Here is a 27,549-nt window from a genome sequence, read left to right as displayed (position 1 = left end):
TAAAAAAAAAATTGAAAAAAATTAAAAAAAAATCAAAATTAAAAAAAAAAAAAATAAAAAATTTTAAAATTAAAAAAAAAAATCAAAAAAATTTTTTTTTAAATAAAATTAAAAAAAAATTAAAAAAAATAAATAAAAAAATTGGAAATTAAAAAAAATTTAAAAATACATTACATATTATGTATTTTGATTTAAAATTTTTTATTTACTTTTTTAATTTTTAAATTTCATTTTAATTTTTTTATTCTTAGTTTTTTTTAAATTGTTTTTTTAATTTTCTATGTTTTAATTATTTTTTTTAATTTCCAATTTTATATTATTCTTGTTTAAAGAAAAATATATATTAAAATTACAAAAAAAACAATTGCAAACAAATAAAATTGAATTTTTTTGCATAAAGAAAAAATATTTAAATTACTTAAACAAAAATATACACGAACAGTCGAAGCTAAAAATTAAACATAAAAAAATGTCTGAAGCGAGCGCTAAATAAAATTAAAAGAAAAAGCAAAAAATAAAAAATTAAATTTTCGCTTTTAACTTTATAAGGCACAAAGGTTTAAAAATATATATAAAATATATTTTCAATCACAAAAACAGTTGCAGTTGCTAAATTTACTTAGAGCTAGAAAAGTTTTGAATACCATTAGAGTTTGCTTCTTAATTCTACAGTGAGCGACTAAAGTTCTGCAACCAAACAAAACCTAATTTTCACTTCCGATTCTAAATATGTTTGTTTGCTTTTAATAGAGTTTATAAAAAAATTAGTTTATATAAAAAATTTTGCTTGGGCCTTAAACTTGCATAATTTTTAGTGTTTAATTAGCCATTAAAATGTAATTGGAAAAGTTCACGAGATTATTATTTCTTTGTTTGCAAATTCTCACACGATCACGCTTTGCGACTCACTCTCACACGCTTCAAGCGGATTTGAAGTAGTTGTAAACATTGGGCCAAGCGGCGAGAACATACTCCTCAATGCCGCATTCGTTGTTGCCGCGCGCAATGCGGAAGTAACCATGCTCACCCCACCAAGGACCCCACGAGTTGGCGGCGATCTGTAGAGAGTAATTTCAGAACAAGTTACAATACAGTTATTTAGAGTTTACAGCCAGAACACTTACCCAATACTTGACGCCATCATGCTCCTCACCCCAGCCGACCAATTTTACCGAGTGGAAACCAGTCGGACTGCTGCGACTGGCCGCGGTATGTCGGTAGACACCGCCCGAATAGGCGAAGAAATCGCGATAAATGCGCATGGTCGCCTGCACGGGACCCGAATGGAAGATTTCGGCCATAATATCGGTTTCGTTGTTCAGCGAGTATGCCGGGCCGACTGTGTAGAACTCATCGCGATCGGTGCGCGTTGCGGGGCGACAGCCGTACGCACTCAGCAGACGACGGGAACCGTGAGTTATTTTACAGACATCACGGCGTGCGGTGTATGGATAGCACTCCTCTGACAAGACACTGTAAAGAAAAAATAATTATTTTTAGTATTAATTTGATGCTTTTATATTTTAAATAGACCCAGTGCATACCCCTGTTTATGCAGGAAACGCCAGGCGGCATCCAAGTGACCACCGTTGCAACCCTGTTGTCTGCGTGTACACGACAAAATGTTCTGTGGCGACAGCTGCACAACTTCTTTACCCTGCGATTGTATGGCAAAACGATCCGAAGCAACCGATGTCGTAGAAAGCACCCAAGATGAGCCGCACCAGCCTGCAAAAGTCATAAAAGATGAAATTTTACTAATAAATAAACAAATTCAAATTCCTTAGCAACTCATTAACCCACCTTGATCTGGCACATCGCTCACATATTTACTCCAACGATCCACGGCATTGAATTGACGTGGCAAAGCGCTCGCCTTGTTGCTCAAGCGTGTCATCGCCTTGACGCGGAATGTGGGTTCCATTGTGCCCAGACGTAATGTCAGACCGTCCGCGTATTTCCGTCCCCACCATTCACCATATTTACGTGCCGACCAGCCTAACTGACGTATCGAGTTCACGTTGTTCACTAAATTGTCGTCGGTTAGACAGAGATCGCGATCGCACTCTACGCGTCCACCGTCCAGGCAACGGCACTCATTACAGTTATCCATTGTTGTATTGTATTTGCTGAAGTAGATACCGTTGTGGTAGCAGCGCATTATCGGACGTGGTGCGCCTAAACAGAATGAATGGTAATCGGGACAGCAATCGGCGGAACGATCGCGATCACAGAACTCATCACAATAGCAGAGTGTGGCTGTTGGTTAGACAAATAAATATAATATTAAGTACAGTTTGAAAAATTTGATGCTTGTTTTTGGAGCTGCAAAAGGGAGTAAAAGCAATGCATTTTTATTTCCGCTTATGATTTAAAATGAGATCTTTAACTCGAAGCATTCCAAGTTTATGCCCTGACCTCAGCTCCTATCTTGGTGACATTAATTTTAAGGAAATAGGTCTCAGGCTGGTCGATTTATTTCCTGATTTCATTAGTTTGGGTTTTCAAAGATTTCTGAATCCGAGAGCAGACTGGGAAGCATATCCGAAGAATGCGATAGATCTGTATACAGCTTGAAAAGTTATTCGAGTCATTCTTCACATATACATATAATATAATAGGATAGTTCAGAATAATGAAAAAGGTCTTCGTTGATTATTGTTTGTCGCGAGCACGTGTTTTTGATTGGTACAAATTGTTCAAAAAGTCGAGAGGTCGTTGACGATGAACCCCATCCACGGAGGCTTTCAACATCAACTGATGATCAAGATGCCAATAAGATAAAGGAGTTGGTGCTTGAAAATCTGACGACTAACAGTCACAATCTTACTGGCCTCGTGGGAATATCGGAAGGATCAGCGAATACCATTTTGAATATCATGGTCCTAAGAAAAGTGAAATCACGATTGGTGAATGTCGAGCACTGAGCATACGATCAGTCGGCCGAATATCGTGTCAAAGCAGGTTAAAAATTACGGTTATGTTGACAGTTTTCATCCATTATCGAGGGTTGGTGCATTTTGAATTCCGTCCGAACGATGATTAAATAATTTCTTCGCTTTCTTCATTCGAATGATATAAAAATCTCACGGCATATGGATTCAATTCTATTGGCTCCCTCTCATTCGAGAAATTACGAATTTTTCAGCTAACTGGTACTTTGTAAGCTATTGGAACGAGATATATTTCAAAAATAACGTTCAGTAAATGCTCTCACGAAAAATTAACGAAAGACGCATCAACATTATCGAAAGGGTCCTGGATTTATATCCATCCAAGTATAAAAACAACACATGGTAGTAGAATTAGTAACCCTGCAGTCGACTCAATTATAAAGCTCTAAAATTTAAATGTTTAATAACGTAAAGCTCAGGTCTTAAACCAAATTGCTGCAAATATTATAGGCAATGCGGAATGATTAACAAAAGTATGAGAAACATAGACTTTCGGCGGGGTGGAAGGTTATGATTGTCCACCACCTAACAGAAGGTAGAAGTTGTCCATATACTCGTATTGTATAAAAATTCCTGTTTATATGACCTCCTCTGAGTCCTTACAACTCTAATTCATGTTTTAATCACTATATTTACTTATAAAAAATATAGAAAAGAACTTACTTGAAATCGGCATAGCGCAACCATCTTCCCTGTTTTTACAACAAATATTCTTCGCAGCACAGTAAGGGCCAGGGAAATCTAGTTCTAATGTGTTATCGTAGGCCACCACTGCGCCGAGTAGTGTGAAGGCAGTGAGCAACCTCAAGGCCGTGGTCGCCTTACCAAATTTACGATTCATATTTGAACAATTTATCTGCAGGCTGAAAAGAGAAATAGAATTAAAAATTAGTTAATAAGAATTTAAAAAATTTAAGGATGAAAATTTAATAAAAATACTTTATAATTTGTGTTTATACTTAATATCTTGAATAATATCTAGTATGTATTAATTATAATACTATTATACTATACATATATGTATATGTATGTATTCTTATTAAAGTGTTTGCAAATAATTCGTTGAACCTGCACATTTAATTCTCTTATTAATTTATTACTTTACTGTTAACCCAATTCTGTTTCAGGATGAGCTCATTCGCAAAAGTAAATATGTAGACTATTTACATGCAGCAATATATGTATTTAATGCATATAGAAACTTTGTAATCTCTTATTTTCATTATTTACCCATAATTGTTGTGATTTTTATTGTAATCTTCTTTGTAGCGCAGTTTTTAATACCAGAAAATAATGTAAAAACAAATAAAAAGAGCTAAGATCGGATTTAACCCAACATTTTGTGCTCTTGAAACTTTCTAGGATTAAAGCCAGGAAAGTACCTTCAAGTACATAAGGCTTGCTAGTTACATATAATATTACGCAGACTGGTCCAATTAAACTGCGCGCTCAAACAGAATCGATTAAGAGTTATTGGCGTAAGATCGTCATGATGGCATGGGAGAGGCAGCAGAGAATCTTAACATGACTTATGGAACGACTCAACCTTTTGGTTAATGTTTTGGGTATGAAGCGTATCAATACTAGACTTGTACGAAAATAACGTAAATCTTTTATAAAACAATGTCGATTAGAGGTCGCAAAAGCGATGCTTGACAAATAACTGCAGGGACCCTCCATTCATCAAGCGCATCATTACTGGAGACAAAACGTAGTTTTATGAATATGACGTTGAGACTCTTCTACAGTCTAGTGCTCACAAAACCAAACAATAAACACAAACAACCGCTGAAGGCACAAAGGTCGTTCCAGCCCAAAAGTCCTTATTACAAGGGTATACAAAATTCGACTTTTCTTAGGAGGTATAATATAAATTGACAGTCCGGGTTAAATTTGATCTGATGAAAAATACACTTTAACAGGTAAGGAACTTCTCACAACGATTGATAACAAATTGGGTATCAATAGAAAACTATAAAATGCAGTTTTCTTTAGTTTCTCGCTATTGATATTATTATAGAAAATCAGAAGGCAGCGACTTTCACTTTCAATAACGTCCACCATGGATGGTAACCTTGATAATTTTGATTCCATTTTCAGTTTTGAAAAATTTTTCGTATTTACATACATTCACACTTCGCTAAAAATTTACTTGAAGAATAAAATATGAAAAACAAAATTTCTCTGAATAAAATTTCTTCAATTTTCAAATATTATTTCAGTGCTCAGCCTTTATATGGGTATTTGTCAAATTCTAGTGACTAAAATTGTTAAGAAACTGACTTAACTTTGAGAACTGTTTGATGGCTATCCATCTAGGAAACTTTCTGCCTCTGAAAACCACCCTGTTTACAACAAAACTATATCCGTAAGGTGCATAAAAACTACATGCAACAAGTTGCACTCTTGTTATAAAAATAGAAAACAATTCACACAGAGCTTAACACAATATTTATCTTTCTTATTGCTAAAGTGTGACCAGGTAACAAAGTCTTGGTTATTATCGCCAGTGTCCTTCAAAGACAAATGAGTGCAGTAATTGTTTTGCTTCGCAATTTCTTATTAGCTATGTAAGTTTGTACGTTTCACTTTCATTTCAGACATAGTGAAAAGTGAAATAATAAGAAAGTGAGATAAAAAAGTTTGATATTCTTAGAAGTGCTTCAGTTTTACTTTTTAGCACACTTGTTAGTTTGGTTATTTTTAAATGCATTTTCATTATTTTATACATGTAAGCACACTTATATTCTCATTATTCTCATATACTATACTCGTATACTCGCAGATCTACTTTTTGCATTGCTGATAAGATTTTATTTCCTATTTTCGTGACCGCATTTAACCGCTCATTTATTTGTTATTTATTTTTTGATTTTTTGCACTTATTTTCCGTCTTGGTGGCTTGGTAGCTATTTATTTATTTATTTTCTTCTTCATTGTGTTGAATTGTGTTGAGTTGCGTTTGTTGACAGCAGACACATTGGCGGCAATTATTGCGCTATGCAAGGCAGAGGGGTTACCAAACATGTGTGGTATATTGTATTAATATATACATAAATATAATACTATATATTCATATATACTGAAGAATCTGTGTGCTTTTTCGTATTTTGCTGTATTCTTCTCAGTTCTCAAATTTTATATTATCTGCATTTGTTTATTTTGTAGGCCGCCCCTGCATTGTGAAAAATGATAACTTGAGCTAGAGTGGATTGTTGGCATAAATTGATTATGTAATTATGGGTGTATCTTGGTGAAAGGAAAAATATTTTTAAAGAGGTATATTCAATATTTTTCGCATAAAAACTCTGTCATAGGAACGAAAGCGATGAACACAATTTTCGAGTACTTTTTCGAGTTACTTTTCTAAATAAAGTATATGTCAAGTATGTCTTGAATAGCACAATCAATCTTGACTTCTAAAGCTTGAAGAGAATCTGGTTTATTGCAAAAGACCAATGACTTCCAATAACCCCACAAGAAGTAGTCTAATGTTATTAAATTACAACTTCTTGGAAGCCATTCACAATTCCTTGAAATAAACAATTCTCCAAACTTTTTTCGCAAAAATGCGGTTGTTGCACGCGCTGTGAGGCTCAGCCCCTCTTATTAGAACGAAATGTTGTCAAGATCAACTTCTTCCAATTGCGGCCATAAGAAGTGGTTTGTTATCGATTTATACCGTTCTCCATTGACAGTATGGGTGTTACCAGCTTCATTTCGAAAGAAGTACGATCCGATTATACCACCAGACCACAAACCAAAATATTAATTTAGGTGAATGTTTAATTTGTGAATTTTTTTCACACCAGAATCGACAGTTTTGTTTATTTACCGCACCATTATTACAACCATAAAATGGAAAAGGCGCATGAAGAGATTAATGGGAGAACGATTATTTTGATAATAAAATTAAATAATTTGTAAACGTTGTTCTTTCATATTTATATCTTTCAATGATGAAATTGTAAACATTACTGAATACAATACAAAAAGAGTACAGATCACGACATATTAAAAATGGCAGAAACGAAACTTTTAAATCTTTTTATCCCAATTGGAAATCCCGGTACATAAATATAATTGAAAATATTTTTCGACAACTCGAAGTTGATCCAGCAAATAGTTTCGGAGTTATGAGCGAAGTTTTCAGAGTTCGTGTGGAAAATTTCTTCGACATAGCTGGATCGTTATGCTTTTAAAATAGTTAAAAATGAAATTTGGTGATATGGATAGTTCCACACACAGACTTATCCATAAAGAAGAGTCTTTAAAAATGTCAAGTAAATCGGTATAGTAGAACCTAAGAAATCGTGAGTAAAGTTTTGGTTCCGGCTGAACCAGTTTGGATGCCAGGTTAGCAAATTCCAAAATATCCGCAAATAATTTAAATATTAAAAAATGATTTCTAGACTGGAATACATCCTTAAATAAAAATAAAAAAAAACACACACGAAAAACGCCCTTTTTCTGATTTGTAAGTGGACATAACCCCGTTCTCTATTTTTTTCTCTGAAAACTTTAGCTTTCTTAATTTTAAATTTTACTTTTATTTATATAAAAAAATTAAAAATATTCTTATAACAAAATTATATGTAAATACATTAGAGAGGGTTGATTTTTTCTATAAAACCGCTTATGCGGGAAATATTCAACGAATCATTCTGAACCACTTTCCTAGGAGACTATAGGTCTAAAAACGGTTCGAGCCAGGGATTTTTAAGGAGAAACTTCAAAAATCTGATTAAACTGTTGGATGGGAGAAATGTCATATAGTTTTCGTATCTGGCCGATTCTGACAAAGGATCAATAGAATATAAAAATGTTCCCAAGCGTTAAATTTCATTCGGATATCTCAAATACTGACCAAAAAAATTTTATAATCGCTAGTCTCTTACACCAAAATGTTCAGAATGATCCGAAGAACGTTTCCCGCAAACGTTGTATTTCCATTTTTTGGTTCCCTGTAAATTCTAAAGTAGATATCGTCACTTAAAATGCAAAATAACGTAACATCGCTTTTCATATGAAATAGAAACCACTCATATTGAAACAAAATTTGAGTTTTGGTTATAAAATGGTTAAATATTGATTATTGTATCTGAAAACGACTTTCGCTTTTTTTTACCTTTGCTGTTTTGCATTTTAGGTGACGATATGCATGAACGTGTCTAGCAGATATCTAAAATATTTTTCTACCTTCAACTGAATGTTGCTCATACGCCCCGACAACCGCGCACAGATTTTGCTACGCTAGTTGGCGCTTTAATTATCATAAATATTTATTATAAAACACTCAACATATGCAATTAGTTAAGTGGAAAGATGTGTTTTCATTAAAAAAATTCGATTACATAATCAAATATTGCTCAGAATAATTATTATTTCCGCATAGCAAACGAAAACGAGATCCAGTTTAAACGCTATCCAGTTTTAATTGCTGCGCATGCTTGAGTATTTGACTGGATTTTCTTTAGCGCCAACAAATAACAGCAAAAAAAAACACATGTATATATTGTACATATGTATGTGTGTATAATGAAAATAATAACAAGACAGCTGATTGAAGCAGTTTGTGCCTATGCGTGGGTAACGTCAAAAACAGCTCAGGCACCGTGGAAAGCGAACCGGTTAAGTAGGATGGCAGTGTTGTTGTCATACGCACACAAATTCGCAAAAGCAAAAATAACAAATTAGAAAACGAAAATAAAATGTTCTTAATGCGATCAGCATTAGCGATAGATCGCATTTTGTCTACTAACCAGATTATGCGAAGGCATAGCTCCCAGCGCCTATAGTATGCGTTTCACAGACACACTTTCGTATTGTAGGCGAGCATACGCTTGAATAACTAATGAAAGCAATGTTTCGTCGATACGGTAAGCACATTATTGATTTTATTTTGTCTGCCTGTAAGTCACATTTGCGAGTAGAAACTTAGGTACAGAGCTAGGTAGAGAGAAGGCACATCGCCACGCACTGATTGCTTGCCTAGATGACAGATAAAAAGAGCTTCGAAAAATTCGCAATCAGAAGGGGAAGCATAGAAGTGCTGAGAAAGGGCTGTGGCGTGGACAGAAAACCGATTAATTAAAATGACACAACAACAATAACAACAAACTTGTGTTTGTTTATTTTTGATTTTCGATTTTTTAGTTTCGTTTTCGCTATTGTCAACAGTTTTTGAAGCGCTTACTTATTATGCTTTGAATTGATTTCAATACTCAAAGGTTCAATGTGTCATTCTGCGAACTTTTTTCTTAGTTTCTTGCGCTTTTGCTAAAGACCACTGAAGCTGAAGTTCAAACAAACAAAATAAGCTGTCCCGTAACCGTTGCGCGCAAAAATGATGTCAGCGATAAACATGTTTGTGCTGAAATGTTATTTTTGGGGAAAAAAAAATCTATATTTTTTTGCATAAGAAATTATCTTCATGAATTATTCGATTTTTAACGAACTACAAGTTAATTGGAAAGAAATTAATTTGCATGATTTACACTGCGCAGATAAGCGAAGAATTTTTTATGAAATTGGCTAAAGCGCAGAAGCTGTGCGACAGCATTGCTGGCAAGAAACAAAAATAAATAACCGAAAAAAAGCGAGAAAAAAACAAAATTTTATTAAAAAAAAAATAAGAAAAAATAAAATTTTATTTAAAAAAACCAGAAAATAACAAGAAAAAAAGAAAAATTTTATCACACAAACAATTAAAAATCTAATATTTAACAAATTAGTAAAACCAGAACGGCAACATATCAACAGCGGCTGCATTTGCGCACGCGCAACAGCTTTTTAAGCAACTGGAGACGTTTTGAAATTTATATACAACTATTCAATAGCTCAAATCCAGACAGATATTATATTTGTCTATGCTTATATAATATCTTTGCTTATTTATTGCCTTTGTTTCTCATGATTTTTTTTTTTTGCGATTTTTAAATTTCAGTTATTCTAGTTTTGCTTCGTTGTTTTGAAAATAATACTTGAGTCATGCATTTGTCACATCTCAGCGTCTAATTTAAGCGCAGCATTGGCAATTAATAAATTCTGATAGCAACGCCTTACTTCTAGGTGCTTCTTCTAAATGAAAAAATCGCTTGACGCTTTGGCGAATAGAAAGTCAACGAAGTCAGCGCTAACGGATTAGCACGACATTAATTTACTTAATTTATTGCTAGCAAATAACGGAATTAACGCGGATAAATATAAACACGAAATAAATTTCATGTTTTGGTGGAACACTTAAGCAACGAAAAGAATTAGTTGGTATATATCGAGAATATGTATGTATGTTAAATTGTTTAAGTCGATATTATTGGGTAGTCGAAAAAGTTTTTTCGCATTTTTTTAATAGATGTCGTTGCAGTCGTATATTTCCAGTGCTACCTATCACATATCGTCATATAGTGTTTGAAAAGTGAGATTTTAAGCTTAATTTAAGCAAAAAAAATAAATTCAGGGCAGTTGAAAGAGAGTTACAGCTGTTCAAAAATGAGTGAAAATAATGAGGAAATTCGCTATATTTTGAAATTTTTGTATAAAAAATGGAATAATGCCAGGTAAGCCACCAATGGAATTTGTGAAGTTTACGAAGACGATGCAACGCCAGCCCACAAGCATCGATATTATTTCACTAGAAGCTTCGTCAGCTTGGTTGCGAGGTTCCCAAGCATCCATCTTATACCACGTACCTGACATGAAGTGATTACTATCTGTTCCTGTCTACGGTGAAAAATGTTGCTGCTGACAATTCGCCTCAAGAAAAGCTATGAAAATCGATCATCTTAGTAGGGGCGAAGGTTTAGAAACCTTAATAGAACTATGTATGAGAGTGGGATTATGAAACTACTTTCGAAAAAAAGCTACCAAACAAAACGATATACCAAAATCGGATAAAGAGCACATAAAACCTTCAATTTTATGCAAAAAAAAAATATATATTTTTCTTTTTTCAAGAATTTATATGGTATATGTATATGGAAGTACATATAAAAACCCTTCATATCTCTTAGTTTCGAAGGAGACATTGCCAAATCTGCTTTATTTGGCACATTCACGAATATGTACTTATGTATCCACTGTAGCGCTGTTTTGCAGTCTTTATTTAATTTTTTTTTTTATTTATATCAGTTGTGTTACACTTTCAGTTTTCATTGTTTGTCGCTATTTTTATTGCACTTTCTTTTCGTTTGCAACTTTATTATAGGCGTGATTCGTTTGCCAATTTCATGATGATGAGAAGTCGATTTCTCATTGAAGAGAGGTGGGTACTTGCTTGTTTTGAAAATATTAGGGAAACTAGTAAAAGTGAATAAAATGACTACATTAATCAAATTTGGTATACAAAAATTTGATAAACAAAATTTCAATAATTTAACTAACAAATAGCAAATAATAGAATTAATAAATAATAGAAAAATTATTTATGTAAGTTTACTTGAAAATTAAAAAAAAAATTATTGCTCAAAGAACTCTTCATGCCACATTTTATGACATTTTTTGTATTTCAATTGTGTTCCCCCTAGTCTAACTTTTTATGCATTTTTGTGACTAATACTATATAATATACAAACGCAGCGGTGTATCATCGACCATGAACTTTTTTCTTATCATACATATGTAGATACAATGAATAAGATAACGAATTTGAATAATGATTTAGTGCACTAATTGCAATCATAAAGATAAAAATCATATTTGATATCATGAGTGTGCAGTAAGTGATGAAATTATATTCTGATTAAATTCTGCTTATTAAGGGTTTTAGCTGGATCAAATGCAATATTTATAATATTATGTTATATACACTATATTGTATATACAATATATCACACTCTTTATATAGTCAACAAGTGACTCTTCGGCACGATGTTCAAGATGTTGGGCAACGTAACTAGGGGTCCAACATTTATCTAACGCCATTTTACTTAGTTTATGAATACGAGTATCACGACGAAACTGCCCAGCAATCTAGCGAATTACAATTACCGGAAGGCGAAAAAAAACAAATTCTCTCAAGGCACTGAATGTCATCCCTGTAGTGGTTTATCACGAGTATATAGAAATTTGGTCTCAGCTTAGGAAAGTTTATATTGATTCAAATTGGAGCCGAGTTGGAAGGCGATAACGATTTGTGATTCGCGAAAATGTTGTTTTTGCTTTGTCCCGTGTATAATTTCATCAGATGGTAAAATTAGATCCGGTAATAGGTTAAGATTGCTGAATTCCTATTTTTCGCTGAATACTTGATAAGATGTCTATTTGTCATATTTGAAAATCATTTACCAACATACAAAAAAATGAAATATTAAATTATTGGCATTGAGTAAAAAAATTTAAAATTAAAAAAAAAAAACAAATATTAAAAGCAATTTTTTGTATACTATTGATTACGTAGCAAAAATATTTTAATGGACTTAAAGCGACCTTTGGACTTGCAACGTATCAAATTGGTAATAAATTGAAATATTTGCAAGATAATCTACATATGTATGTACATACATAAGTATATTGATTTTATTTTTATTTTTTACATTGTTTACTTTATTTTCGCGCAGTTTCAGCAAATTTTTTGTACATATACATACATATCAATTGCATAGATTTTCGTTCAAGTGACACTGCCACATTTCGAGGAACCATAATATTTTGTCAAAACCAAAACATTTAACAATTTTCCAATTTCACAGCTCATTAAAATATTCCAGCACAAGATTACTTTTCGAGGAAACTAATTATAATTTTCGGCGTTCAAAAATGTTGCTTTGTTGTGGTTGCTATGTTTACGTCCACACTGTCGCTAACATTTTCATACTTTTTTGGTGTTTTTGCAAATTTTTGCTTACAGCATTGTTACGTCTACACTTCTAGGGACATTGCTCTTTTACTTGACTAAGCTGCAGACATATTTTCCGTACATACATATGACTGTATGTTTTGCAAATAAAATATGCGAATTAACAGATTTACTATAATTATGGCTATTGTTAGGGAATGAGCTGCCAAAAACATGTTGTAATGCAATGTCAGGGACAACACAACGAATGCCGTTAGTATGCATGCACATACATGTGCATATATGTATGTAGCTCTAATTGCGCTCTCTGTCTCATATTTATACATATGTGGCTATGTGAGTGTGCATATTTATGCCTAAGTTCGCTGCAATTCTTTGTTGACCAAGCAGAATTGTCGAGTTGATTATCAGGCATGTGAGTACAGTATGCAGCCATTGACTTAAGAACAAAGCGGAAAAGGGCAAGTTTTATTTATTATTTTGGTATTTTTGAGATGGAACAGTGTTTTATTAAATGAAAATCATTTATGTCAATTATTTTAGACGAATTGGAGTTTCGCTGCTTTAATTAAGTGAAATTTTATATATTTTTAAAATAGGGTTTTGTTCCCTTTCTAATTAAAGGCTCCTAATGGAATTCGAGCTTGTCTGGATTCAATATTATAAAAAATGGTTATTATTTAAAAATTCTCAAATTTGTTATTGAAATCTTCGACAACGCTCAGAAACACAATTTGAAAACGGTTAAGCAGAAATTTCATCTTGTTTAAGCGAATCGTTCACAATTCAAGAGCTAGTGGCTGTATATAAGAGTACATATTTTCAACCAGCGAAGAAATTTTACTACCTTTTTATTTGAGCCACATATACACACATACATTTCAAACGCGAAATTTTGATACTTAAAGTCAAGCGATGTTTCTTTACACACAAATATTTTGATTTATGAAATTTGAGGAAAATAAGTTGGAATTGCAAGATAATATTTCTGGACTCTTTTTTTTAATTTATTTGTCCACCTTTTATGTCAATTTTAATATAAATTTGACCCTGAATTGCAAAAAAACGGTTCAAAAGATTTCAAACTTCAAACAAAATTATTTCAACTTTAATTATTAAAATTAAAACATTTTAATTTGTATTAAAAAATTTATGAAATTTGAAATAATTAAACTTTTATTAAACAAATTTATACAAAAATTAAAATATTTAAACAATTTTTATTTTCAACATATTTTTTTTATTGAATTAATTTTTTTAATTACATACATATGTACATAAATTTAAAAAAAAATTTTCTAAGACTTGTTTTAGTTTAAGTTTATGTATTTACATTCACAAATTAAAAAAAATGGTTGCGAAAAATTAGCTTTATCGATTTTTCATAAAAAAGAAAAAATTATATTTTTATTCCTAAATGCATATGTACATACATATGTATATTACTCCCATTTTTTTCTCTAAAATTCCAAAACACTGTCTTACTTAAGTCTTAAAGAAAGGTCACACTCTTTTTTGTTAATTTCAAAATTTTGTATTTGAAGTAAACTTTCAGACAATGTTTTTATACACTACATTATGCTGCAGCAAACACATAATATTTTAAGACTTTTTTTATTATTAAATATATTTTTTCAATACATAATGCAATCACAATGAATACTAACTTTTTGCCAAATTTCTTTGAAACGCTTTAATATTCGCGATTTCACAAGTTTATTTTCAATAAATAACGTTTTTCGTATTCACTTAAGTTTAAATGTATTTATCTTGTATCGAATTTTTCTTATACGCGCCAAACAATATTTTTATTTTCATTAATTTTTCAAATTTTACTCCAAAGTTGTATTTCGCGAGTCTCCAACTTTTTCGCGTACCAACTGCGATCGCGGCTCGATATCAACTGAATTCAGTAGCGAATTTGCAGCGCAAGAAAAGTTGGCGCAAAGTAAATACAAAACGCAAACTAATGCAAACGCGCCCCACTCAACTAAAAAAAAAAACACCTCCATTCATACATATGTATGTATGCACACACAAACATACAGCTACGTGTTTGCATGAGTAACAGAAATGTTTGGCAGAAAAAGTGAAAAGTAAATTGTAACAAAAAATAAAATTATGTGAGCATTTGTGCGCCACTTATGAGCGATCGGAAATGAGTAAACAATGTTAAATGCATAGCAGCATATAACATTTTCTGGTTTAATGCTGGAGGTAACATTTGCTAATGTTAACAACATTTGCTATGTTAACAGAGGGCCAGTGAGTAAATTTTTGATTTAACAGGAGAATGTAAAGCACAGAGTTGTTATTGCTGACTCACAGGTAATAATTTGTTTGTACAATTGTGTGCTCAACAGCATGAAAATGAAGGCGCTGGTTCGCTTCCCAAGTCAGGCAAAAAAATTTTTATTTTATTTTGACATTTGTTTTTGTTATTTTTTAATTTTAATTTTAATTTTATTTTTTCTTTTATTTTATTTATGGTTTTAATTTTTTTTTTTATTATTTTTATTTCTTGTATTTGTTTTATTTAATTTCATTTTTAAAATTAAAAATTTTTTTATTTTATTTATTTTTTTTAACTAATTTTTTTTTTTACTTTTTGTTGTTTTTATTTATTTTTTCATAACAAACAATTAATATTCCGCAAATACTACTCATTGGTCATAAAATATAAATTATTAGCTTTTTTAGGTCTCACAAAATGTACGGTTATTGCGAAAAAGATATAAAAAAATCTTTTTACCGCAAAAATGTTAATTGTGCTTCACAAACAATCACAAATAAGGCCGCCTACGCGTTGGGGGTGGCACACCTGTAAGCTCAAATAGACTGTTAAGCGCCAAGCAAGATGAGTAAGCAAATCAGCGCTCTCTTCACACCTCTTTTGGGTTACAATTAGTTATGCATGTAACGAATTAATTGTTTTTATGACATATTTTTTGTTCTTTTTTGCCATATTTTCGCGGAATACTTGTTGCTATTATATATTTGAATATTGGATACATTTTTAATGAATGTCATCATTTATATAAATATAGTAAATATATAGCATAATGTGTACCTACGGCTACACAGGCGAATAACATAGTAATGATTCATAAAATCAATAAAACTGTTAATTCGATTTACATACACGAAAATGTATTTCCCACACTTAACTCGATATTTCGATGAAATTATTGACTTTTTGATTTGCAATTATTTGTATTTAAGGTGTTAAAATTAATGAAATGGTGAGCGTCATAAAAAATTTGGAAATTTTAGCGGATTTCTGGAACTTTTCTTGTTTACAGAATTATTACTTAAAATTGCTAACTCATAATGTCGCGCTAGCAATGAATGAAAAGTTTTTAACTCGCAATTCATGCCACATAACGCAGTGAGTTGTTGATAATGAAGTAAGATAATGGTTATTTGTATAGTAGTTAATTTGATATAAAAAACGTAGGAGCACTACTTGTTTACTACTATTCTACTGGAATTTTATTTGTACATAAATTTTGGCCAGCCTCCATTATAAAAAAGAACAACTTGTTTACAACAAATAATATTTGGTTATCTCCTAAAATTAAATAAAAATACATTTTTTTTAAGTAAGTATGTGCAATAAAAATTCCTTTGCTTAGGGTATTAAAATATTTTCACATTTTTTAATATTCCACAAACATTTAATTTGCATAAAAAGTTGTTTATGCTTTAGCTATTGCACATATCATGACAACTAAGTGTCTGCTTATCAGATATTAAAAAATTATAATAACCGTATAATAAATGTGTTTGCAAAACGATAAGAGCAAATTATGACACTTCAAGTAATCACTGGGTAAAGAGCTGAATCCCTTAACAAAATACATATGTATGTATGTATGAGTATTTAAATATATACATATATGTATGTATGTGAGAGAGAATTATGCATTTTTCAGAATTCATACTAATATTTACTTAGGATTAATAATTGCGAAAACTGCTCGAAGTAGTTACTTATCAATAACATGAGTAATTATTACGTATGTCTAGTGTAGTTACCGGGTGACGAATATATTTATGCCTCTTTGATATTGCGAATATCGAAGGTGTATGACTACTCGTATTAGACTTAAACGTCATTGCAATCGACGCGGTTTAAAATATGTTTGTTTAAAATTGTACGCATTTGCAGCATATTCGTATATACATATGTATGTATACACATATATATATGTACATATATGTTTGTGTGTAGGCACTTGGTGGTGATTCAGTGAACTTGTAAAATAAGCTAGAAATAAAATAGTTTTTCTATTAGTTAGAAATGAGTTTGCATACATATTTATTTACATATTTATATAGTACGTTTTTCTTATGTAAGTAAAAGTGGAATTCCAATTTTACGAAATGCATGTTTACTAACAAATTTACTCGTTCTTACGAACCGCTGGAGGTCGACTTACATGCTATTGACGTCATCAAAGGAAATTCGCTAAATATTCAAATACTTATTTAGGCCATGTTATGGTACAAAGAGTTTAAATGAAGGTCAAATACCTTTACTTTTTGTTGCACGTTATTACGTTATGTAATTAATTGATAAAAAATATTATCATTATGTGATGTTTTTGCAAAATAAAAAAATGCAGAAAATGGAAACACCGTTTTTTTTCTATTTAAAAGTATTTAATTTTTTATTATTTTTAATTATAACAGTAGTAGTTTTAAATTCCATCACTAGGAAATAGAAAATCCAAGTTTCTGGAGATAACTGTCTTGAGAAAATCTGTAAAACTAACATTCCCAGTGTATCCAGAAAAAATAATACGACGTTTCATCATTATATACTTATTTGTAGTTCAATTTTTCTTCGAGTAGTCCGATTGACGGTTAGATAGACCTCGTGAAATCGGTTTGCCATGCTATTATGCTGATTTCGGCATATACTCCTTATACTACAATTAGTAAAAATAAAAAGACTTCGTTTATAATTTTAAAATTCTTAATTTATTCTTCAAAATCCATGTCGTCGCTCTCAAAGTAATGCCCCTAGGCCCCAGTACACTGTGTCTACGTTTTCTCCAATTCAGAAAACAGTTGTTAAAGTCAACTTAACGAATGGCCCTTCAATGCGCGTAGCGATTCACGTTAAATGTCTTCAATTGACTCAAAACGGTTTCTCCGAAGGGGTCGTTTGACTGTGCTGAATAGCCACGGAACTAAATCAGGCGAATACGTTGGATACGGCACGATATCGGTTGAAAATGTGGCGAAAAATTCACGAAGAATCAATGTAGGCGCTGTAATATCGTGCTGCAGAAACAAAGAGTGGTTGACGTGGTTTTTCGGCTTCGGCTGACCTTTGCCACGGTGTTTGGTCGCTTAATCATCTGTTTCTGGATGGTAAGCATAAATCCAAGAATCATCGCCATTAATAATACGTTTTCTGACACTTTTTTTTTAGAAAAAGTTGAGTGGTTTTCTAACCAATCATGCTTTCACTCCTCTTAGGCACAAATGATCTTTCAAAATAGTTTTCACTGAGCCTTCCGATATTCCAACGATGCTAGTAAGATCTGTTAACCGACTGTTAACCGTCGATTCTTAAGTCTCAATGCCTTTACTTTATTGAAGTGTTGATCGTCAGTTGATCATTAGATGGCCGTCCTGGATGTGGTTCGCCATCAACGTGTTCTCTACCCCCTTTGAACAATTTGTACCAACCAAAAAAGTCTTACTACTTAGAAAGAAATGTCGAAGACTTTTACAAGCTCTATACCATATGTAAATGATCAGTATGATAATCTGTATAGATTTAGCCATTTTCGACTCTATATATGAAAACTCTTCTAGTTCATAAGCTGTCTTCATGCAATTTTGCATGGATTATTGTTTACGTCGGCTTTGAATCTCTTTGTGAATTGTGCAGATCGGACCACTACAGCATGCGGCTGCCATACAAAATGAGTTTAAGACTTTACCTATAAGCTTCGGAACAATAAAAAAAAGTCGCTAGAGTATACAAGTTAACAAAAATTATAATATATATTTATTATTCTAAAGCAAATTTGTATAGTTTTTTTGATATACAAAAAGCACAATATTTGATTGACATTAGCAAAACTTGCATTAGCATCGTGAGTTGGAGAGTGGACTCATGAATTCATGTGCTTTGGCATAAAAAACTGCAAATAAGTTTTTGTATGGCAAATACAACAATTAAATCACTGACTCGGCTACCCACTGCCCCACTAAGTGTCTTGTTGATTGTTTCAAGTACCTGTTTGACTGCTGCAATATTCAAATAATTGACAGCTTTGATGGCTTGATTGATTGTAAATGCGAATAAAGCATCAAAAATTAGCCAACGTTTTTTGTATAAATGTAAATTATTATTTTCGAAGCCAAATTTGTTCACTGAGATCTTGAGTGGTTGTTTTTTCGCTGTTTGAGTAAATTTAAATTTTTTAATATTTTTAACAAAAATAATTTTTTTTTACTTAAATTTGTTTAGCGTCTCAAATCGATTAGTGTTTAGCATTTGCGTTTTTAGCACTGAGGTTTGCACTTCTCCTCCCGCTGGCAAACACGTTGCTAATGCGAACTCCTTAAAAACATAAATAATTATGATCTCATTTATCAGCAGTTTGGCTTTAATTTTCATAAAACTTTTTTCAATCGCATTTTGCATACTGGAATGTTTCAGCTTTTTGTATTAATCGTTCTTACAAACAAGTACAAAAAACAAATAAATAGCAAAGCAGCGATTGCTATTGCAGAAGAATCGCAGACACTGTATTATCTGCTGACGTCGTTGCATGAAATTCCATCAAAATGAAAACTGGAATTCATTTATTTTTGCTTGCTTGCACATCATTTTGAGCAATAATTTGTGTGTGGTTATTGTTGTTGTTGGTTCGAAATATCTGCGAAGCTCATTTATTCTATTGTCATTCCTTTGAAGTGCAATAAACATTAGCCAATGCTATCTATATAAGCATACGCCATCAAACATGCCATACATTCTTTTCTTATAACCTTAGCATTTTTGCTAAGAATATACTTATACGAGTACATAAATAAGTATTATGTGTTTCCGTTCACCTTGTTTACACCTATAACATAAAATGACGAGGGTAATTGATAACAGGAAGTCTGTAGATCCAACTGACCGAGTTCAAGCGATAGTTTGAATAAAGTTTGAGATATTGTGACGAAAGTTGGTTATTCGAAAAAAGGTGATATATTTGGTCCATAATGAAGGGTTTAGTACAAACTATGAACTTTCGTAAAATTTAAATATTTATTTTTGTTGAAAATACACTTAACAGTTTTAAACACATAACTCAATGGTTAGAATAGTGAAAAAAGTATTTCTTGTCTAATTCACGTATTGTCGAGTGCTCGGGTTAGTCAGCTTCTGAACATAGAATGTTAAACTTTTGCTCTAGACTATCCTATCCCTCATGTTCTGACAAGAGGAAAAGAAGAAAACATGAAAGTAGCAGAATTTAGCGAACAGAGTATGATCCCAATACTAAACGACGGAATATATAATCTCAGACTGAAAGTTGGTAACTGGAATCTCTTTGGGAAGGATTGGGAAGGATACGAAAATCATCTCTATTTGCTTCATTTACATATAATAATATTTTTCTAATCCAAAGACTATACCATTATTGTCCTCTTGCGATCTAGCGCCGGTCTTATGGATCCCGAGTGAGCTTCATAATCGGTGGTCAACGACCAAGTCCTGAGCAACTGCGAGACACAAAAATAATAAGCCTTACTAAGATTCAACTCGCTGCAATCGAAAAAAAGCACGAAAAAGTCATAATAGTATTTTTTCGGTATAGTCTTGAGAACCTTCTTCGATTCAGTTTCTATCTCTTCAATCGTGTCAAAACGGCGTTCCCGCTTTGGTCTTTTGAGATTGCTGATTGCTGTCGTATGGACCCAAATCAGATAAATGGTGGAGGTTTCAGAACGATATGGATCGAGTTTTTGGCAAAAAAGTCTCGAGCAAAATCAATGACAGTAGGACATGATTGAGCGATTTTGGCATCAATCGAGATTTGACGCGGGACACAAAGCATTATTTAGAGTTGTTTAGGTTAAGTCAAATGATATTCCAACATTATCAGCGAGGTCTCTAATTGTTAATCGACAATTCAGCCACTATATCTTTGACGTTTGCAGGGGTCTTCATCAAAAGGGGGGTCTTACATCCGAGGCTATTTTATTCTTTCCTTTGGTGGTGTTTTTGCGTGGCGGGTCTCAAACTCAGCGGTCAACCCTGGGAAGGAGGTCACCTTCTCACCCCAGAGGATACAGATACATTCTTAATAGAAAGAAATTCCCACATACTTTCTTGATATCATAGCCCGCGAAAATTCATGGAGGCCGGAATGGGATCTATGCATTCTATTATGTGTTATGATGAGTAATGCCGTCATTTTAAGTGTTACACCAAAAATTTTGATAATAATAAACTTTTCATTAGCTTTTGATTTCCTACTTCCGCGCTTTTTGAAAAGAAATCTTAAATCTGTTGTCAAGGAACAGTAAAAAATTACTATATTTTGCAAACAATTTCGAATACTAAAATTTCTAACACAATATACATATGTATATGTGTCTACATGCGCGAATAAGTATTAGGGTGAGCCAAAAAAACAATAACAAAAACAATAAGGAATTTATGGAATAAGATGAACTTAGCTATAGAGAGAATATAACCCTGCAAGGCAGTATTTTTTATGTAAAAAATTTTAACCAAAACGGTGCAATAGCTCATCGATACCTTTTAAAATTTAGCTAAATAGACTGCATTGCTGCTATATACATACATATGTATGTATAGTATGTAAGTTTATTAACCATAAATTCAAGATTAGGTTTTCTGGTTCACCTTAATATGTACTAATTGTTATGGGTATACACCTCAGTACTTAATCAGTATTGTTTACATTACTTTTTGTTGCTTTTAAAATACCAATAGTGTGCCTACACAATTTCAGTTTAAGCACAAGTTCACGAAAATTCTGTCGAATTTTATTACACGCGTGGAAAGCCTTGTAATTGAAAATATGTAAGCACACATATTGCATACAAAAAAAATTTGTTTGTGTGTAAGAACAAACACGAAGAGTGAAATATGCGCCGGTGCGTATCAACATTTGATGTATATGTATATACTTATGTAAGTACATATCTACATGTAATATCTATGGCATAACATAAGTGCACTTGACCTCTATTCTGCTCCAGTTAAATTTCAATTCGCGTAAACCACTCAACACGCAATCGAAAAAGCTAATAAAAATCAATTTTCTAAAAGTAAACAAAATTTTTACAGTTATATTACCCATTGTAGGTATGGTGCGCGTGATAGTGTTTATGATATACGGTGATTGATTGCTGTGGAAAATATTTTTGATAACAATAAATTGCATGCGAAGGTTCGAGTTAATTCAATCAAAACTCATAGAGACAGTATAAAAATGTTAATCAATGAAGGAATTTGTACGCATGCATATGTAAGTATGTACATATGGCTGTTGATCTTCAAAGAAGAATTTTTTTGTATATGATTTCACATATGTATGTATGTATGCAAATAAAAAGCTTAAACTAATACCTCTATCAATCAAAAAGTGAAATCAACCCTGATAACGGCCTAATTACTCTGATATCTCTAGGTATACATACATATACATATAATTATATATTACATTATGAGTGTCTAGCAACATACTAATCTAATGGCTATTAAAATTAGCCTGATAACATGAAGCTACCAATAGCACAATCGTGCATTCTGCAAATATTTTCAGCATGACAACATTCCACCATTCCACAGTCCATTATCAGAAAAAAAAAATTAGAAAGAATGTAAATCATGCAGGCTTTATGACTATTGGAGATCTGGTTCGAAGTTGTATGCAACTTTTTCAAGTATTTTTGGGGAGAAAATTTTCAGTATATAACTTTTAACTGGACTTTCGACGATTCTTTATTGGCCTTTCTATCCCGTAACAAATTGTAAAATTTTTGTCTTTTTCGAGGGCTCTAGACTGGCCTTATCCTTTATTAAACATTAAGGTAGTGAAACAATGCTCTTCGACTACCAGGATGTATGATTATTGGCGATAAGTCTCGAATCTATCCTTACGACAGACGGTCAATTGGCCAAAAATCGTGGCAAAGGTGAGCCGAATACGAGAAAATCACGTCAAAGCAGATCAAAAATCAAGGTTATGTTGACAGTATTTTTCCATTATTGAGGTTGTATGAACCCTTCACATTTTTAGACAGATGTCACACTACTATGACATAATTTTAGATACTTATGTATGTATATATAGTAGCCCATTTACCGCTTATGGTGTCAATTAGCCATAAGTTAAACCACAAAATTAATTGAACGTTAGATTCACCAATTAGGCGAGCGCCACTATTTATTCTAGAAACCATGGCATATTTGTTGACGACGTACGCGGCATTATTTATGATCCCTGATAAAGTTAGCAGCTCTGCAACTGGCGAAGCAATAAAAAATAGTAGACTGAATACAGTCTGTGTGTACTTAAGTAATTAGAAAAGAAAAAACAAAAATTTTAATGCTGAACGCGTCCAATGCCAACACACCTTCCCCTGCCGAGCGCTCATGGCATGAAGTTTGTGAACAGTTTTATACGCATAATTGTTTAACGAGCAAATAAAAATGTATTTAAAGCATTTAAAGCATAATTAGTGATTTGAATATCAGTGGAATTGTAGTGAATTGACAAACAAAAAATTTCGGGTGGTGCCTACTAATTTGGCATATTAAATTTTGGAATTTAATAGCAAGTGGCCGAGTGAGTTTTCGTCATATGTATATATTTTATGTTGGTACTTTTTACGTGCGATAATTGTTACTCAGTAGTTCTTTGTTTTTGTTTTTGTATAGTAAATTGTTTGTGTGACATAACGCCAATGGCATTTCAGCAGTTCTATTGCAATTAATATACATTAAGTGCCCAGCAATAAACCATAATCAAGGGAATACGTGCGTGTAAGAATGAATGTGTATACATACGTATGTATGTGGCATTCTTAAAAAGCTTGCTTACTCAAGTGTTTCGTTGTTTGTTTTATTACTAATTCGAAAAAGCTAAGCGATTCTGCAATATAAAAATAAACACCTTTGCTTATTTTGGTAGATTAACCACTTGTGAGTTTCAAATCCATATATCGAATGAACAAACATTTGAAAATATTCTCTGAAGCTGTTTGGGCAAAGTGTTTTGGAAATATCCGCGTTTTTGTAGGAATCTTTTAACGTAGTACTATCATCAGATTCCAAAAACGTAAACGCTTTTTCTCTAAAATCTTTTTCCAAAGCCAGTGAGAAAATTTTCTAAGAAACAGCTGGACTGTTCGATTTGAAATTTTCCAACGAACTTCTTTGTATATTGACCTGAAAATATTTGATAATAATTTTAGTTCTTTAAGGATGTAAAGTGAAAATTTTTCGCAAAAAAGAACTTCTTTTGGGGAAACCGCCATTTAAATAAAAATCAAAATTTTGACTAGTACTGTGACCATTCTTCTTCTTCTTTACTGGCGTAGTCAACGCTTATGCAATTATAGCCGTGTTAACAACAGCGCGCCAGTCGTTCTTCCTTTTTACTATTTGGCACCAATTGGAAATTCCAAGTGTAGACAGGTCCTTCTCCACCTGGTCTGTCAAACGGAGTGGTGATCGTCCTCTTGCTCTGCTTCCTCCAGCGGGTCCTGCGTCGAATAGTCTCAGAGCTGGAGTGTTTTCATTCATTCGAACGACATGACCTAGCAACTGTACCCGCTGTCTCTCAATTCGCTGAACTCTGTCAATGTCGTCGTATATCTCGTATCGCTCATTGTTCCATCGACTGTGATATTCGCCGTTGTCAATGCGCAAAGGAGTACAAATCTTTCGCAAAACGTTCGTCTCGAACACTTCTAATGCCGACTCTTCAGATGTTGTCCTCGTCCAGGCCTCCGCATCATTTAGCAGGACCCGGATGATGAGTGACTTATAGAGTTTCGTTTTGGTTCGTCGAGAGAGAACTTTACTCCTCAATTGCCTTCTCAGTCCGAAGTAGCACCTGTTCGTAAGAGTTATTCTGCGTTGGACTTCAACGCAGTTGTACATACATTCTTGTAGAGGATTGTGCCTTCTCTATTCAATTCTGCAGCTCGAATTATTTTCTGCAGGAGTAAGGCTGTCAGTTTAGGCTTAGTAATATTTACACGATAGACCGGGTCTTCATTATTAAACAATATTTCAAATTTCTTTAATAAATGGATGCTGATTTTTTTAGCAAAATAATGTTAGCGATGAAGCACATTTCCACCTTGATGGCGTTTTTTGTTGTTCTGAGAACTCACATGTCATTGTCGAAAAACTTCCACAACGTGTCACGGTTTGGATGGTATGGATTTTGGGCTGGAGACATAATTAGACCATACTTTTTTGAAAATGAGGTTGGTCAAGCAGACTATTACTGGAGCTCGATATCACGATATGATAACGCAGTTCTACTTGCCGAAATTGTATGATACTATACCTATCTTTTCCGAGGTTGTTTTGGTCTTTAAACTCGGCTATAGCCGCGTAAGCGGTGACTACGCCAATAAAGAAGAAGAAGATGTGGCCAATATCTAGCTTCAACAACACAGCGCTACATGTCATACAGTCTATGAAATACTTCAATTACTGCATGAGACATTGCTAGGTCGAGTACTTTCTCGTTTAGGTGAACAGATTTGACCCCCTGGATCGTGTGCTTTAACACCATTAGATTTCGGTATTCCCCTTATAATTTAATCGCCTAGAAATGCCTCATTTTCCGACAGTTTAATGAGGTATTCGTCTGAAAAGTCAAAATCCAAAATTTGTCAACTTTCTTAAACGATTAGACAAATGGCTATATTTACTACACGAAAATACATGACATTTGAGATAAAAGCTGACAAAGCTTAATAACTCACGTTTAGAAACAAATCACTTTAAGCGCTACACTTGTGAAACTGTCAACAATAATAACAACCACTTGAAAAACGCTAATGATAAATCTAAACAAAATGCTAACTGTCAGCTATTTAATGCAAAATAATCGCAAATTGTCAAATTGCTTGGCAAATAAGATAATATAAGCCGCTCGTAAGTCCCTCACGTGTGTATGTGTTTAAATGTAGATATGCATGTAAAATCAGTCAACCGTCGGTCGTCATTTAGCCATTTACATGGATCGGGCAATGAGCCAAGCGATCGACAATGGGTGATTGATCATATTGCACTGGAATATGTGCACGCACGCAAAAATACTCAATAAATATGTGCATAATAATGAATATATATATAACGGGTGATTTTTTTGAGGTTAGGATTTTCATGCATTAGTATTTGACAGATCACGTGGGATTTCAGACATGGTGTCAAAGAGAAAGATGCTCAGTATGCTTTGACATTTCATCATGAATAGACTTACTAACGAGCAACGCTTGCAAATCATTGAATTTTATTACCAAAATCAGTGTTCGGTTCGAAATGTGTTTATCGACAAATTTTGTTCAGCGATGAGGCTCATTTCTGGTTGAATGGCTACGTAAATAAGCAAAATTGCCGCATTTGGGGTGAAGAGCAACCAGAAACCGTTCAAGAACTGCCCATGCATCCCGAAAAATGCACTGTTTGGTGTGGTTTGTACGCTGGTGGAATCATTGGACCGTATTTTTTCAAAGATGCTGTCGGACGCAACGTTACGGTGAATGGCGATCGCTATCGTTCGATGCTAACAAACTTTTTGTTGCCAAAAATGGAAGAACTGAACTTGGTTGACATGTGGTTTCAACAAGATGGCGCTACATGCCACACAGCTCGCGATTCTATGGCCATTTTGAGGGAAAACTTCGGACAACAATTCATCTCAAGAAATGGACCCGTAAGTTGGCCACCAAGATCATGCGATTTAACGCCTTTAGACTATTTTTTGTGGGGCTACGTCAAGTCTAAAGTCTACAGAAATAAGCCAGCAACTATTCCAGCTTTGGAAGACAACATTTCCGAAGAAATTCGGGCTATTCCGGCCGAAATGCTCGAAAAAGTTGCCCAAAATTGGACTTTCCGAATGGACCACCTAAGACGCAGCCGCGGTCAACATTTAAATGAAATTATCTTCAAAAAGTAAATGTCATGAACCAATCTAACGTTTCAAATAAAGAACCGATGAGATTTTGCAAATTTTATGCGTTTTTTTTTTAAAAAAAGTTATCAAGCTCTTAAAAAATCACCCTTTATATGTATGTATGGATATAATATCTGTATAGATGAATGAATATTGCAAAAGTAGGGCGGAGCTGTCTTTAGCAAAATATCGAAATAAAAAACATTTTTTTCAAAATTATTTTCAAAACCACAAATAACGGTGCAATTTTGTACAACAAAATACTGTTATTTGTCAAGCGTTTAGAAATTATAATGTGCCATAGCTATAAATCTTGTGCGAACCACTCTAATGTGAACAATCACACATCCGTCAAGTTGTGGCAAGTGACAGCTAAGTGGTCGAGCGAACGGAACAGCACGTTTACGTGTTGCTAGTCAACAAGTTGTTGTCGTTGCGATTTTAAATTGATTATCAGCAATTCAAGAATTATTGCAGGCGTGGCAGGCACGCACAATTACAAACGAGAGCGAATTCCGTGGCGCTGAGCTGAGTCGTGGGAGACGCTGCCGAATGGCAACGAATCAATTATGTTTACACAAATATTTGCAATGCAGTGCAGTAG

At 33.2% G+C, this 27,549-nt stretch overlaps 1 protein-coding gene across 2 annotated transcripts in view; it reads right to left on the bottom strand.

The window, feature by feature from the left end:
- Positions 1-651: 651 nt before the first annotated feature.
- Positions 652-27,549, bottom strand: part of LOC105224570 (tubulointerstitial nephritis antigen-like) — an 87,466-nt gene continuing 60,568 nt past the window's right edge. The window contains exons 1-6 of one of the 2 annotated variants that reach the window (XM_049453216.1): positions 14,418-14,654; positions 3,618-3,817; positions 1,804-2,259; positions 1,545-1,728; positions 1,125-1,473; positions 652-1,058 (exon numbers count right to left, since the gene is read on the bottom strand). In XM_049453216.1, the coding sequence (XP_049309173.1) occupies positions 921-1,058; positions 1,125-1,473; positions 1,545-1,728; positions 1,804-2,259; positions 3,618-3,795 (1,305 nt within the window). In that variant the 5' untranslated portion in view covers positions 3,796-3,817; positions 14,418-14,654 and the 3' untranslated portion in view covers positions 652-920. Of the gene's footprint in view, positions 1,059-1,124; positions 1,474-1,544; positions 1,729-1,803; positions 2,260-3,617; positions 3,818-14,417; positions 14,655-27,549 lie in introns of those variants that run through there. The other variant, XM_049453217.1, reaches the window with a different exon arrangement.

The sequence above is a fragment of the Bactrocera dorsalis genome, chromosome 3 (genome assembly GCF_023373825.1).
Source record: "Bactrocera dorsalis isolate Fly_Bdor chromosome 3, ASM2337382v1, whole genome shotgun sequence".
Taxonomy (NCBI): Eukaryota; Metazoa; Arthropoda; class Insecta; order Diptera; family Tephritidae; genus Bactrocera; species Bactrocera dorsalis.
Note: the sequence above shows the minus strand (reverse complement) of the source record. Positions and strands in the feature narration are given on the sequence as shown.